Source organism: Brachyhypopomus gauderio, chromosome 17, assembly GCF_052324685.1.
Source record: "Brachyhypopomus gauderio isolate BG-103 chromosome 17, BGAUD_0.2, whole genome shotgun sequence".
In the NCBI taxonomy this organism is placed as follows: domain Eukaryota; kingdom Metazoa; phylum Chordata; class Actinopteri; order Gymnotiformes; family Hypopomidae; genus Brachyhypopomus; species Brachyhypopomus gauderio.
In genome coordinates this window covers 945,035-962,180 of record NC_135227.1, presented here as the reverse complement: position 1 = coordinate 962,180, position 17,146 = coordinate 945,035, and the positions used below count along the sequence as shown (strand labels likewise).

The following is a 17,146-nucleotide window of genomic DNA, read 5'->3' as shown; positions in this document are numbered from 1 at the left end:
TTTGCAGCATTTCACAGTTTGCTAATTACATGCACTGAGGTTTGGTTACCATCTGGCATATAATCTGGTAATATTACCTAAATTTTGCTACCACTACAACACACAGGAGTCACTGGGGATTCTTCTCTCCATCTCTTTCCACCAGAGGAACCTATCAGACTGCTGGAACTTTCAAATACACATGTACCAGAACAAATCAAATCAAATTTTATTTATATAGCGCTTTTTACAACAGTTGTTGAGTCCAGGACCCCAGTATGGAAGCCAAGGGTAACAGTGGCAAAGAAAATTTGAGAAGAAATGCTTCTCTAATACAGTCAAAAGTCTCTTCATTTGAATTCTACTCAATTATTTTTCTTTTGAGCATTATTTTTTTAATGTGACAAAAAACACCAACATATAACATGTCACGAAACAGTCAGCAGGTGTCACCGGGGAAGAAAGTCTGTAATCAGTACATGTCTCATCAGTCAGATCACACCAGTGGGACCATTTCAGCGCTGACTGGATCATCTTCTTGTCTGAGAATGTACAAGCCAAGTGCCCTACAGCACAGCATTTAACTGCAGTAAAAAGTGTTTTTGTGGTTACACCCTAATCACTAGTCCTGATACTTCACTTACACATAAAACCCCAATGCCAGCCTCCACTCTCCTCAGGGCCCACAGGTCTAAACCAAACCTTTACAAGTGGTGTCAAAGCAACGCAATACGACACTCTACCCAACGCATACAAGCCCGCACTTGAGGAGTGAGACATACACCCTTCCAAATGGGGCAGGAGCTGGGGATAGAGGGTGGAGTTAAAGGGAAAGGGGAGGGGCAGGTGGGTTTGGAATACAGGCCCCTGATAGGAGGACAGAGATGAATCACGTGAGGCGAGATCCACCCATACCTGCGCTCTACCTTCTGGCGTGATGGAGACGGACCCTGCAGTTGCCAGGCAACCCAAAATATCAATAGATGAGGTGCAGCACGGTTCACCCCGTTGTCTGCGGCTGTCATCGTCCTTACAGGAGCAGAGAGCAGTAAAGCTCCGGCGGAAACACCCGAAAACACCTGGATCAGCGGCAGGGCCAGAGACGTCTCACGTGCCCGGGCCAGAGACGTCTCACGTGCCCGGGCCAGAGACGTCTCACGTGCCCGGGCCAGAGACATCTCACGTGCCCGGGCCAGAGACGTCTCACGTGCCCCACACACGGCGAGCTGCTAGAAAAGGATTTCAGCACCTCAGCTCCAGGAGAACCAATAAATCCTATACGCCATAACGGCGTGGTTCACGTTGAGCAGGACACGAGGAGCTGATCTTCGGTTGGTTGTTTTTACTTTCTTTTGTTTTGTGTTTTTTTTGTGCCGCTCAGTGGGGTGAATCTACGGTGGTTACTGTCACTGTGGTGTTACTGTCACCGTGGTGTCAGACAGCAGTACAACATCATTCTGGAGGCATGGAGGAGCCTGGGTGCACTCTGCACCACGGTAACGGCAGGCAGGATCGTCTCGGATACGCTGTACCACGGTAACGGTGTGGGATTGAACCCCCCCCTGCAGATATTCTGCCACATGAATCACACATGACTATACAAATCCCCCAACATATGGCAGCCGTGTGCAGGAGGATTACCCAGACACCACTGCAGGATTACCCAGACACCACTGCATCTCAACCAGGCTCACCAGCATTAGTGCTGGGTCAACATGTGTCAGGAATTACACAGATACTCCACTCCACCTGCAGAGACTGGGCACTACACCCAGGAACATGCCTCGTAAACAGGTGTGGACTGATGTGGACTGGCGGAGATACATAGTTCAATCTGGTTTTGATTTTATGTGGTTTTGTTTTTGTGTGATTTGTGTGATTAATATGTCATCTTTTAATAGATATTAAGTCATAAGTACAAAAAATGTCACATAAATGATTTCATATACTTCTTTAGTCATTCTTTTGTATAGAGCCATACTGAAATAAACCTGTTGGCCCATTAGGATAGAACGTTGGCTTACAATAGCTAACTCATCTCTTAGTCTGGATTATAAATCCATTTCATTAAAACTTGTGGTTATTAAACCACTAATTAAAACCCGGTCTTAATCCTCATGAGTTTTCCAATTACAGGCCAGTTTAAAACCAAATACTATAAAAGCAGCTTCGTCTTAATTATGTGCATATTTGTAGGCATATTATGCCCATGAATTATTTCAGCCTGCATTTATACCGCAGCACTGAAACTACACTAACACGGGTAGTTAATCTTTTACTATCCTCTGATAAAGGATGGATTTCTGTTCTTATACTTATAGATCATAGTGCCACATTTGATACCCTAGGACAGGTCTTAGTGGATAGGCTAGATACACTCACGGGCATTTGATACCCTAGGACAGGTCTTAGTGGATAGGCTAGATACACTCACGGGCATTTGATACCCTAGGACAGGTCTTAGTGGATAGGCTAGATACACTCACAGGCATTTGATACCCTAGGACAGGTCTTAGTGGATAGGCTAGATACACTCACGAGCATTTGATACCCTAGGACAGGTCTTAGTGGATAGGCTAGATACACTCACGGGCATTTGATACCCTAGGACAGGTCTTAGTGGATAGGCTAGATACACTCACGGGCATTTGATACCCTAGGACAGGTCTTAGTGGATAGGCTAGATACACTCACGGGCATTTGATACCCTAGGACAGGTCTTAGTGGATAGGCTAGATACACTCACGGGCATTTGATACCCTAGGACAGGTCTTAGTGGATGGCCTAGATACACTCACGGGCATTTGATACCCTAGGACAGGTCTTAGTGGATGGCCTAGATACACTCACGGGCATTTGAAGACGAGCATTCTTCTGGGTTAAATCTCATTTGGAATGTGTGTGGGTGTGTCATCAATTTATCCTCGCAAATAATACTTCTCTGAGTTCCACAAGGGTCAGTACTGACTGCTGTATCATCCTCATTCAATGTAGGGTGCTTCACTACAATTTTTAATCTCTCTCTCTCTCTCTCTCTCTCACTCACTCTCTCTCTCTCTCTCTGGGTCCAGTTTCTCTGGAGACTGTGTATTTTTCTACCATTTCTTACAATTTTTAATGAATTGCACTCCAGTTACTTACCTGGACTCTGGAATCTTCTTCAGAATGATATATAACCCTAACCCTAACCCTAACAAATGTGGAAATAGATAACTTTCTCCTAATCAGTTCTGACTAAGGTGCTGCTGCTTAGATTTAAGATCTGCAATAAGAAAACAAACTGATATTTTACAAAATCTCAGCAGATCTCAGCAGATCCACCACCATCCCCCAAAAAAGTTTTTTCCTGGTAATCTGAGATGTTGATGCTGTCATCCATCCACCTGAAGTGTTCTCTCAGATGTGATGTGGGAAGACTGCGGTGTCTCAGAGACCCTCAGGACTGTGGGGTTTACCGGCACATCAACTATATACAGACTGTACACATTGTGTTCATCTTCACACATCTATCCAACATCTTTCTGTATTATTTGTGTTACTGTGCAACATAAGGACCAGCCTTTGAGGTGCTCAGTGACCTCACACCAAATGTCCCATAGCCATTAATAGAATGTCGAATAATCTGAGTCTTAGATTATTAGATTATTGATTCGTTCGAATCTGATGTTTGATGGTCAGTGGCAGAAACCAGTGAACTATCAAATGACAAAGCAATAATAACATTGCAATGATCGTTTTGACCTTTACTGCGCACACAGAAACACATCAACAAAATGTCATAATTCACCTGTTAGGTGTTAGTGTAAGGAAGGCAGACATTTACAAGTCATCAAGGCACAACACATCTGAAATGTGTACACAGCGAGAGCGAAAAGCACAGCTATATGGTCCTACACACACACACACACACACACACACACACACACACACACACACACACACACACACACACACACACACACACACACACACACACACACACACACACACACACACACACACACACACACACACACACACACACACACACACACACAAGGAAATCCCCCTCATTTAAGGGCTCCAAATGTGCCCGAGCAAGTTGTAATTTGGCCACATTAAGCCTCACATGTCTGGTTGTGTGTACATTAAACCTTCAAACTTCTAGCATGTGGCTTCTCTACTACGGCGGCATGTGAACACACAGGAGCCCAAGGCAGGTTGGCCGTTACAGCACAGAGCACGTAATCCTTAATGACAGCACGCGCCCTGCTTATACACACAGGCAGCGGCTCCGCTGTGCTGCGCTCACATCAGCCTGCTGGAACAGCCCACCCCCACAGGAACAGCCCACCCCCACAAGAACAGCCCACCCCCACAGGAACAGCCCACCCCCCACAAGAACAGCCCACCCCCACAGGAACAACCCCCCCCCCCCCCCCCCCCCCCCAAATAGGAACAGCCCACCACCCCCACAGGATCAGCCCAGAAACTAAACCTATCACTAACGAACCCCAACATCCATTAAATGCCCTACACCATACAGACAACAGAAGAAGTTCCAGCGTACAGTTGCCCCTGAGCTGCGTATGACACTCACCTGGGGTAGATGCCCACTCCAATATCCTGCAACTCTCCATCACTGATACTGAAACAGTTGCAGGTTACCTGGGAAACAAAGACAAATGCAACATAAGTGTGGAAGCTGACGACTGGTGACGAGCAGCGTCAGCTCCCCTGAGCCTGGAGGGAAAGCACGCACGTACGCACGCACGCACGTACGCACGCACGCACGCACGCTCGCACGCACGCACGCACGCACGCACGCACGCACGCACGCACGCACGCACGCTCGCACGCACGCACGCACGCACGCACGCACGCACGCACGCACAGCACGCACGCACGCTCGCTCGCACGCACGCGCTCGCACGCACGCACGCACGCACGCACGCACGCTCGCTCGCTCGCACGCACGCACGCACGCACGCTCGCACGCACGCACGCTCGCTCGCTCGCACGCACGCTCGCACGCACGCACGCACGCTCGCACGCACGCACGCACGCTCGCCACGCACGCACGCTCGCACGCACCACTCCGCTTTAGCACTCGGTATACTCAATGAAAGGCTGTGTGAGGTGCAGGTCTCTATAGCTGCATTCTGTGAGCACACCAGGAACTGTAGACGGGGGTCCACAGCTGAACCCAGAGGTACGAGCACATAGAATCAGCCCAGCAGGGTAGACATCGCACAGCATGAGGATACTGTGGGATACTGCCTTGCTACTGAGGTACGCAACAGCAGTCAGACCCCAGGAGAAAACACCCACACACACACACACACTGCCACCCGCATGCACAACAACGCTGTTTTATAAACACTCGAGGGTCTCACAGCTTGAAAACATGGATACACAGACATCCACAACTCACATCCACAGCTAATACACTGAACAATCTGAAAACAGATCACATGACTTACGTAAACAACAATTAATTCACCTGAAGAAAGCAAAGAACCGGATTCACAAAAGAAGTTTGATTCACAGAAGTGAGTTTGAAGAACAACGATAGGTCTTACTCATTTATCTGACACAATAATACAAAATCCTGTGCATTTTATGGGTGGTGTTTGGGGTAGAGAGCAGGTGTGGGTGGTGTTTGAGGTAGAAAGGAGGTGTGGGTGGTGGTTGAGGTAGAGAGGAGGTGTGGTAGTGTTTGAGATAGAGAGGAGGTGTGGTGGTGTTTGAGGTAGAGAGGAGGTGTGGTGGTGTTTGAGGTAGAGAGGAGGTGTGGGTGGTGTTTGAGGTAGAAAGGAGGTGTGGGTGGTGTTTGAGGTAGAGAGGAGGTGTGGTGGTGTTTGAGGTAGAGAGGAGGTGTAGTGGTGTTTGAGGTAGAGAGGAGGTGTAGTGGTGTTTGAGGTAGAGAGGAGGTGTGGGTGGTGTTTGAGGTAGAGAGCAGGTGTGGTGGTGTTTGAGGTAGAGAGGAGGTGTGGTGGTGTTTGAGGTAGAGAGCAGGTGTGGTGGTGTTTGAGGTAGAGAGGAGGTGTGGTGGTGTTTGAGGTAGAGAGGAGGTGTGGCTGAAACACGCTGTGCTGGGGTGCAGACACACCTCCCTTAGGCACAGGGGGGAGGAAGACGGGGAGCAAGACACTCTGGTGCTGAACCTGAGCAGATCAGTGTGACAGAGAGAAAGAGGAAAGGGGGAAGAGGACAAAGAAAAAGAGGGAAATAGAGAGACTGGATGGGGAGTGGTGTGTGTGTGTGTGGTGTGTGTGTGTGTGTGTGTGTGTGTGTGTGTGTGTGTGTGTGTGTGTGTGTGTGTGTGTGTGTGTACGTTTGGGGCAAGCTTGCGGCACAAAAACAAAATTTTTATTCATTTCTGCTTTCGACTCTCAGAACATACTGACCCATAAACTATGTTACAAAATTCATTACATCAAGTTCCGCCCTGCAGACACAAAGAGAAAATCACCCTGCCAGCTCCGATATGGGCCCAGTCCAGAATGACCTGCCCTAAAATCCTGCATGAAAACAATGAACACCATATCCAACAGAGATGCTTCATACACAGTACAACACACACACCGCGCACACACACGCGCACGCACACACACCTCAAAAAGCCAGAAAAGGTGCAGGGACTGGATCATGAATCAGCTTTCATATCTTTCCATCACATCTTGCTGAAACCTCCCCGTGGCACCTGGCCAGGTAATTAAGGGCAGACGGGGGTGCGGAGAGGAAGGCAGCCCCAGCAGAGACGCCCCAGCCTCACTTTCATGTGGAGTACAGGAGACAGCTTCCACAAGGCAGTGCTGAGCGCTTGGGCTCTGCTTGTTGACAGGGTTGAGGAGCGTGTGTGTGGTGTGGGTGGTGGGGGGGGGGGGGGGGGGGGGGGGGGGGGGGGGGGGGGGGGGGGGGGGGGGGGGTGGGGGGGGGGGGGGGGGGGGGGGGGGGGGGGGGGGGGGGGGGGTGGTAGCTGAAGAGCTGGTGGCTCTGGGGCTTCAGGATTTTCAGAGCAGGCCTGTAAATCACGGCGTACAACCCTATTACTCAGGCGGCATCGCCGGACTTGTGTGTTCTCACTCCGCCATCTGCAGCTACGCCGCTAACAGATGATGGAGCAAAACACACACAAAATATAGACGCTCCCTGAAGCCCCGCTGTCTTTGTGCTAAAACACACACAAAATATAGACGCTCCCTGAAGCCCCGCTGTCTTTGTGCTAAAACAGCAATTCTGAGGGATGGGAAAATTCTAAAAAACACTGTAGCCTTTATTATCTGTTATGATGGCTAATAAAACTAAGTTCTTAAAGATCTCCAGGACAATCACAAAGATGCAGGTTTCTGGAGATCATCACATGGGGAGAGCATCCGTCAAGCAGAAGGTGGTAGATGGTGGCCAGGTGAGCTGGAATTAACTGGAAGAGACCATGAGGTGATAACACAGGGGGAACAGTAGCTGCAGGATGGGCTGGAAGAGACCATGAGGTGATAACACAGGGGGAACAGTAGCTGCAGGATGGGCTGGAAGAGACCATGAGGTGATAACACAGGGGGGACAGTAGCTGCAGGATGGGCTGGAAGAGACCATGAGGTGATAACACAGGGGGAACAGTAGCTGCAGGATGGGCTGGAAGAGACCATGAGGTGATAACACAGGGGGGACAGTAGCTGCAGGATGGGCTGGAAGAGACCATGAGGTGATAACACAGGGGGGACAGTAGCTGCAGGATGGGCTGGAAGAGACCATGAGTTGATAACACAGGGGGAACAGTAGCTGCAGGATGGGCTGGAAGAGACCATGAGGTGATAACAGGGGAGAACAGGGTGATGACCCTAGAGGTTAGGACCTGTTGTGTGAGTTCACCACCAAACACTCCAATCATCTGGCAAATCCCAAAGACTAAAATTCTGCCAAAGCGGGAAAAATTACTAATATGAGTGAAATAAATGCAAGATTAATTTAAGTGGTTTTAGTATCTGATGGAGTAAAACAACTGACAAACCACTGAAAGAGTTCTCAAAAACGACTATACTGCTGACAGTTTCAGACAGCAATTACAATGATCTGATTTACACGGGGCTTATCGGTGTCTAGCAGCTCTCGGTCGTCATTAGTATCAGATTAGTATTCCTTTAAATGAATCCTGACCCAATGATTCCTATCTGATCTCGAACCTCACAATCCCATAGAGTTAATCTGAACTCTAATAACCTTCTCGCAAATGTTAATTAATTACAACCATGGAAGGTTACGTAGATGTGTGACACCGGCAGGAAGGAACGTGAAGGCATCTGCTTCAGAAGGTGTCACTCCAGCAAAACAAACACCCCCCCCCCCCCCCCCCGCTGTCTCCCATTAGTCAAACCTGACCTCCACAACAGTCACACACATGCTTGACAAACACTAAATGTGCCGTGGAGAGGTCCCTCTAGCACTAATGTTGACGTTTTGCCGTGTGTTTGCCGGCTCTACCGTCGCAGCAGATTAATACTCCGTTTACCTCGTGAGGGAAATATTCACCTGCATACACATTTCACCTGAATACACTAATATCACACACACATTCACCTGCATACACATTTCACCTGAATATACTAATATCCAGCACTGTAAACACAGGCCTCCTACCAATAACAGGACGTTAGGGTTTTAAGTCATGCATAGTGTAAACATTTCATTCATGTCATTTATTTGAAACAATAACGTGATGTATCTGTCAGACACATCTGTATGACTTTATTAAGTAAGTACACGTTGTAGGTTGACAGCCAGAGATTACAGACCTACGTAGTATGTATAGTGTAGTCAGTGAGTACAGGGACAGGACAGGTGTGTGCAGTAAAGTACTCAGTGTACAAACAGGTAACCTGATGAAGGTGCTGGTGCAGAGGCCGGCCGTCTCCAGAGCGTCTCCGACTCCCCGGGACAGCGTCACACTGCCAGCTCCATCCTGATGGTGGAGTCAGCGGGTGTGTGTGTGTGTGTGTGTCCAAGGCCACGCTCTTGCTCTCTGGCAGGAAGACTGGGACAGCTCTCTGATCCAATCTGCCTTCCAAATAACGTATCCCGTGTAAAGAAGAAAAGATCTGTGCGGAGGAGCCAGAGGAAGAGACCGGAGCTCAACACTATGGTACCAGGGGATCCCCACACTCCCACGCTGCATTCTGGGTAAATGTGCTCTTAAAATGTTGTACAGTACAAAGTAAAATGATGAAAGGAGGTTTTAGAGCACTGGCTTCTCTCCAGCTTCTCCTGAGAGTAATGCAGGTATCGGCGGGCAGCCATGACACCGACACACACACACACTCCACCTGCACATGTCAGGTCGGCACGGACTTGCTTGTGTGAGAAAGTGCAAAAAACAGGGGCGGATTTGTTCCAGTCAGCTCTAGCTGAGTCAACACGCTGTCTATGAGATAAGACCAGTTAAATCTCCCTTTTCAATGTAAAACCATGTATGTAAACAAGTCTTTGTGAATTCAAAGCAAGTGCGCAGAATGTGCCCTACAAACGCTTGTTCACAAAGAGAACTGAACCACAGAGAGAATTACTGAGCAAGCGAAGGTTGTCCTGTGTAAAACGGCGAAGTTTCTGATAAAAGAAGCGCCGGGGGGGTGTCAGAAGCAGCCGCATACACCAAACACACGTTACGCTCAAAACAGATCTGTGTCTCCACCCAGCAAACTATACCCAGGAGGAAGAAGACTGACGAGGAGCTGCAAATCCTGCTAGCAGACACGGAAGAAAAGACGTCCCTCAGCTAGAAACACATTATGTGGATACATGTTAAGCAATACTTTTAAAGAGATCTCCCTGACCCCGCCTCCCGCATTAGTCAGAGTACCAAATGAACGCCCAGACCAGCTACACAGATCTTTGATCAGACCATGGTCCATGGCATGGTTGTTGGTGCCAGACGGGCTGGTCTGAGTATTTCAGAAACTGCTGATCTTCTGGGATTTTCACGCACAACCAACTCTAGGGTTTAGAGAGAAATAGCCACTCATATCCAGTGAGCGGCAGTTCTGTGGGTGCAAATGCCTTGTTGATGCCAGAGGTGAGAGGAGAATGGCCAGACTGGTTTGAGCTGACAGAACAGCAACAATAACTCAAATAACCGTGGCATGCAGAAGAGCATCTCTGAATTTACAACACGCCGAACCTTGAGGCGGATGGGCTACAGCAGCAGAAGACCACACCGGGTGTCACTCCTGTCAGCTAAGAACAGGAGACTGAGGCTACAACTCGCACAGGTTCACCAAAATTGGACAATAGAAGATTTGGAAAAATGTTTCATGGTGTGATGAGTCTTGACTCCTGCTGCGACATTCAGAAGTTAGGATCAGAATTTGAAAGCATGGATCCATCTTGCCTTGTATCTATGGTTCAGGATGCTGGTGGTGGTGCAATGGTGTGGGGGATATTTTCCTGGCAAGCTTTGGGCTCATTAGTACCAATTGAGCATCATGTCAATGCCACAGCCTACCTGAGCTGACCATGTCCATCCCTTTATGACCACAGTGTACCCATCTTCTTATGGCCACGTCCAGCAGGATAACGCGCCATGTCATAAAGCGCAAATAATCTCAGACTGGTTTCTTGAACACAACAATGAGTTCACTGTACTTTAATGGCCTCCACAGTCACCAGATCTCAGTCCAATAGATCACCTTTGGGATGTGGTGGAACGAGAGATTCACATCATGGATGTGCAGCCGATAAATCTGCAGCAACTGTGTGATGTTATCATATCAATATGGACCAGACTCTCTGAGGAATGTTTCCAGTACCTTGTTGAATCTATGCCATGATTAGTTCTGAAGGCAAAAGGAGGTCCAACCCAGTACTACTTAACAGCTTAAACTCCTCTGGGAAGGCTGTCCACAAAGTTTAGAAGTGTGTTTATGGGGATATTTGACCATTCTTCCAGAAGCGCATTGTGAGGTCACATACTGATGTTGGACGAGAAGGCCTGGCTCTCAGTCTCCACTCTAATTCATCCCAAAGGTGTTCTATCAGGTTGAGGTCAGGCCAGTGCAGGCCAGTCAATTTCATCCATACCAGACTCTGCTATACATGTCTTTATGGACCTTGCTTTGTGCACTGGGGCACAGTCATGTTGGAAGAGGAAGGGGCCAGCTCCAAACTGTTCCCACAAAGATAGGAGCATGGAATTGTCCAAAATGTCTTGGTATGCTGAAGCATTCAGAGTTCCTTTCACTGGAACTAAGGGGCCAAGCCCAACTCCTGAAACACAACCCCATACCATAATCTCCCCTCCACCAAACTTTACACTTGACACAATCCAGACCATTCTCCTGGCAACCGCCAAACCAAGACTCGTCCATCAGATTGCCAGATGGAGAAGCGTGATTCATCCCTCCAGAGAACACACCTTCACTATTCTAGAGTCTAGTGGCAGCGTGCTTTACACCACTGCATCCGACGCTGTGCATTGTACTTGGTGATGTATGGCTTGGATGCAGCTGCTCGACCATGACCACCCATTCCATGAAGCTCTCTGTGCACGGTGCTAATCTGAAGGCCACACGAAATTTGAAAATTGGCGACCTCTTCGAACTATGCACTTCAGCATCCACTGACCCTGTTCCGTCAGTTTACATCAGGGGTGCCCATTACGTCGATCGAACAATTTACGTTCGCCACCCCCCGTCAACAATTTACACTCGAGATTCAAATCTCACTCCAAGCGATCTTGAAAAGGTAGACTTTAAGTCTTTCTGACTTGGTCATCTTATAAGTAGCTCACAAGCTGAATACTTGTGGGCACCCCTGGTTTACATGGCTTACCACTTCATGGCTGAGTTGCTGTCATTACCAAACGATTCCATTTTCTTATAATACAGCTGACAGTTGACAGTAGAATAGTTAGGAGCGAGGCATTTTCATGACTGGATTTGTTGCACAGGTGGCATCCTATCACAGTTCCACGTTGGATTTCACTGAGCTCCTGAGAGCGACCCATTCTTTCACAAATGTTTGTCTGCAGGTGCTTAATTTTATATACCTATGGTCATGGAAGTGATTGGAACACCTGATTCATCCCCGAACACCCGATCATTTGGATGGGTGAGGGAATACTTCTGGCAATATAGTGTACTGCCAGTGCAGTTGTACAGTATCCACAGTACTCAGACTTTCCTGCACCATCTAAACAAGGAAGTGTACTGACAGGAAGTGCACTGACATCTGGAGATGTTTGAAGGAGGACTCTTCCCACCACTAGAGAGTTCAACTGTTATTATACAACTGGGGGGAAAAGGAAAGGTAAGAACCAGCTGATTGATCCCACGGTCTGAGGGGAGTTGATCCCACGGTCTGAGGGGAGTTGATTCCACGGTCTGAGGGGAGTTGATTCCACGGTCTGAGGGGAGGGGAGTTGAGTCGACGGTCTGAGGGGAGAGATGTGGCCAGAGATGAGGCACAGATCCTCTCCCAGAGCTGCTCTGCCCTCTGACCTATTGCTGGGAGAAAGTGCGAGAAAGTGAGAGAGAACAAGAGAGGGAAAGATGGAGAGAATGAGAGAGAGAGCACGAGCATGAGTGATGGAGAGAGATGAGGAGAGAGAGGTGGAGATAGATGAAGAGATAGAGAGAGCGAGTCTCAGAGAGAGAGATGGAGAGAGCTACTTTTACAGCATCCGCACAGACCGAACTACTCAAGCACGGCATCCACATCTGTAACACAGAGAAAGGCGGCTGACCCGGCGGCTGACCCGGTGAAGCTCCACCAGCCCGTCTCTAACGGGGCCAGCCATCCTGGGAGCGCGTGCTCATTACAGAAGGCCTATTTATAGAAGAGCCCATTAGCACGTACTTAGAGGCGGCTCAGTCTGAGGGCGGCGGGGCAGTCTGCCAGCGCAAATAACGCGAGCTAGCAGCAGGCAGGAGGCCCGGCGCTAGCAGGAACTAATGTGCCTCGGCTGCTTTATTCCATTTAAGGTCAGGTAGCCAGAGGGTGGAATTCTCGCCCGGCGTCATTCGGCGACATGAAGGAGCGGGTTTTAGGCGCCACAGCGCTGGCCGGCGTGTCGCATCTCACCGGCGGTGGGCACGGTGATGGACCGGGGCAGAGACGAGAGGCCAGATGTGTGCGGTATTCATCAAAGATGAGCGCTAACGAATCTCCGTTACCGAGAACGGAGCGGCTGCGTTCTCCTGACCGACGTTTTAGCCAGTTCTCTTATCCCTGCGAACATTGTGACAGTCTATGTGACTGATTAAGTGATTCAAAATGACTTACCCTGCGGTTATATTCATAATCGCAAATTCCCTGTGTAGAGCGCAGGCGTGTGTGCGTGGCAGGGTGTAGCTGAGTGTGTGTGTAAGAGGCACCAGTGTGTTTTCACATGACAGACTCTCCACCTGTCGGCACTGACATCTGAGTAGCGGCGTGACATCCGTCGCCCACAGTGACAGAGCCTGCTCCTCTCAGAAGAGAGCTGTGTGTGTTTGTGGCGTGTGTGTGTGTGTATGTGTTTGTGGTGTGTGTGTGTGAGTGTGTGTTCCAATACAGTCCAATACTCCCTCTACAGCCAGCGTTTAAGAGTAAATATTTCATGTCATCTCCGTAACACAACATAGATCAATGCATGTCAAACTCTACTGACAAGCCTTCTGCACAAGAAAATGAATACCCTGCAAATGAAAGGTCGCAGCAGACAGAGCAGGACGCGGGACTGGGCAGGACTGATGGGGAAATCGCACTGGCACTACCCTGTCAGGCTGCTGCCAAAACGCTTTGATGTAACGCTACCTCTGAACTGAGAAACTCAGCAATTAGTCGGAGGTCTCCAGTCTGCCAGTGGAGCTGTGTGTGTGTGTGTGTGTGTGTGTGTGTGTGTGTGTGTGTGTGTGTGTGTGAGACGCTTCAATGTATGTCTCTAATCTCTCCGCTCTGTGGCTGTACAGGTATGTCTCACCTGATAGCACCACATCACTACAGGGTCTAGTGTGCACAATTCACCCGTGACCACCTGATTCTATCGCAAAGAGAAATCACACGCACGCATATGTGCGCGCACGCACACACACACACACACACACACACACACACACACACACACACACACACACACACACACACACACACACACACACACACACACACCATAAACACACAGACATATACTGTGCTCCACTGTTACAAGCTATAAACACAATAGTAAACTTGTACGAGGTCACATCAGGTCCAGAGTATGTTTAGTACTGCTGAAGTGTGTCAGGTCCAGAGTATGTTTAGTACTGCTGAAGTGTGTCAGGTCCAGAGTATGTTTAGTACTGCTGAAGTGTGTCAGGTCCAGAGTATGTTTAGTACTGCTGGAGGTCTAGAGAATGCTGCTTACCACTGTTCCATTACTTTTCCTGGATAAAATACTTTATATGCTTCTGCAGGCCAAATTCTGCTTGTGGTAATCACAGAGACTTTGTGTATGTATAGATGTATGTTGCTCAAATACACTCAAGCACTATCTGCATCAGTCCACTACCATCTAAGTGATGCACATTTCCTAGGCTGCAACCATATGTGCAGACCATGGTGTGTGTGTGTGTGTGTGTGTGTGTGTGTGTGTGTGTGTGTGTGTGTGTGTGTGTGGGGGGGTCTCCCAATAAATATCCATAGTCAGCCATGTGTTATCAGTAATGGGAATCAGGCATTTTGGCAACTAGGTGCTAAAGGAGAGGGGGACTATCCTCATCTTGGCTGGATGTGTTCAAAATAAATCATCTTTTCTTACAAACAATACCTGCCTCTACAGCCTCCACAGGCTCCAGGATGATGGTTCAAGTAACGAAATGCTTGTCTGGCTTGTCAAAGCTTTCCGCAGAGCCAAGACCTGACTTGGGTGATAAGGCCCCCATTACTGCATAATCACTGGGTCTGCACTGTCTGTGTGAGACGCAGGTCACGCGCTGGCGTAAACATGGCGTAAACATGGCGTAATCATGGCGTAATCATGGCGTAATCATGAATTTCCAGTCCAGTAATACAGCAGTACAGCATCCAATTTTAAGTTCAAACATACCACACATAAATGCAAAAAATATATATATCAGCTTTTGTTTCTTCGCAGGGATGTGCAGGCCTCCTAACACAACGTTCTTCTATTATTCTAAACGGCTAGGAAATATACTGCGCAAATCCATCGTAGGTTTTCGAACGACACATTCATACGTTTCCCTGCAGCAGCCTAAAACAAAGCCATGAACAGGCAGCTGGACCCCGAAGTAGGCGAGACGCAGCGAGACGCAGCGAGACGCAGCGAGACGCAGCGAGACGCAGCGAGACGCAGCGAGAAACGTTTCAGTCCCGTGGGAAGACGCCACGCACATATTTATATATTTATACAGATCCACCTCCTCCACGCAGGAACTTATTTATGGTTCTCTGCTCCAGCGTTTCATACAGTTTTGCATTCCATGATGTGCAGGATGTGAATTCGTATTTGGGTGTGCCGGTTGAAGATAACTAAGTTGAACCCATGATAGGCTGCGTAAATTAATCGTGAAGAACGTTCCACAAAGTACGACCATCCTCTAATATCAGTTATTTAGAAAGGGGTTAAGACTCAATGTTTGTTTGAAATGTTTAATTCTTTACTGTGCCTATTAAGTGGACACATAACTTCACTACAGAAATACACTGTTGTTATAGCGTTATCAATTAATTAACTCCGAAAGACTAATTACACTGTAGCTAATTGAACATTTAATTAAAACATTTTTAGAATTATGCAATTAATTTTATTAAAAATATTAAGTCCTCTGTTTCTGATACATTTATAAACTGGAACTGAACATATTATTCTGCATGCAGACATTTATTGATTTAGTAAATCCTCTTATCCATATTTGACAAATTACTTTCAATGTTCTAAAAAATATATAAAAATTGGGTAGGACCATGACTGCATAAAGAAAGGAAACCCAGATGAACTCCCCAGCAGTGGATTATAATCCATTTACAGCAGAACTACACTGCCAGATTACCATGTGTGGTGTGGTTCCCCTGGAGTGAAGCCAGCATGGACTAGCCATGGGGGGCTGAAGGGCGTCCCACAGAGCCGGGCAGGGCCGTCTCGCAGAGCCTCTAACTCAGATAACACAGAGCTATGCCACGACGATAACGCAGGAAGTCATTTGACGGGTTAAAGAGGATTTAGAACGACACTATGGAAACCTACGGAAGGTGAATACAGCCCTTCATCCACACAAGCAGGCCAGACTACCCCTCATCCTCATCAGAGCAAGCATGCTAGCTTGCTGCTAATGCCACATCTTCGAGATGAATTCAGATTTTGTAGCTGAAAAATAATTACAGTACAAATGTTACTTGGTTTTGGATAGAAGATTTAAAGAAGGACCAATGAATGAAGATCATAAACTAAATAAATTTAGTTTAAATAAATAATTTTTAATAAAAATAATACATTTTAAAGTGGATCCTGTAAATCAGGATTGCTTTTGTTTGTTACGAAATGTTTGGAAACGTATGTTAAATTCTATATTTATTTATTTTTCTGATTTTGTTTTACAAAAGACTTTTCTTTTTCAACTTTGTGTCAAGATTGTAACAGGTCTAATATTATATTTACAGTACTAAGTTTTCTTATTTATTTATTTATTTTCAGAAAAACCTTTACGAATGAAAAAAAAATAAAGTGGGTCCTTCAGTAAAAGACTTTAACCTGCTATAAACATCAGAATACGTAAAATACTCCGACTGTTACATTGTTACACCGTTACAGCATAACATTTCTGCGCTGATGATGGAGGTGGTGCTCTCCTGCTTGAAGCAGGTGTGTAAGTGAGGGCAGGTGTGTGAGTGAGGGCAGGTGTGTGAGTGAGGGCAGGTGAGTAAGTGAGGGCAGGTGTGTAAGTGAGGGCAGGTGAGTGAGTGAGGGCAGGTGAGTGAGTGAGGGCAGGTGAGTGAGTGAGGGCAGGTGTGTGAGTGAGGGAAGGTGTGTGAGTGAGGGCAGGTGTGTAAGTGAGGGCAGGTGTGTAAGTGAGGGCAGGTGAGTGAGTGAGGGCAGGTGTGTGAGTGAGGGAAGGTGTGTGAGTGAGGGCAGGTGTGTAAGTGAGGGCAGGTGTGTGAGTGAGGGCAGGTGAGTAAGTGAGGGCAGGTGAGTGAGTGAGGGCAGGTGTGTGAGTGAGGG

The 17,146-nt window shown here is 47.8% G+C and overlaps 1 protein-coding gene across 1 annotated transcript in view; it reads right to left on the bottom strand.

Annotated features, from left to right (window-relative positions):
- smyd3 (SET and MYND domain containing 3) overlaps window positions 1-17,146 on the bottom strand; it is a 135,217-nt gene that overhangs the window by 32,148 nt on the left and 85,923 nt on the right. The window contains exon 6 of the mRNA XM_076978697.1: window positions 4,559-4,626. Within this exon, the coding sequence (XP_076834812.1) occupies window positions 4,559-4,626 (68 nt within the window). The remainder of the gene's footprint in view (window positions 1-4,558; window positions 4,627-17,146) is intronic.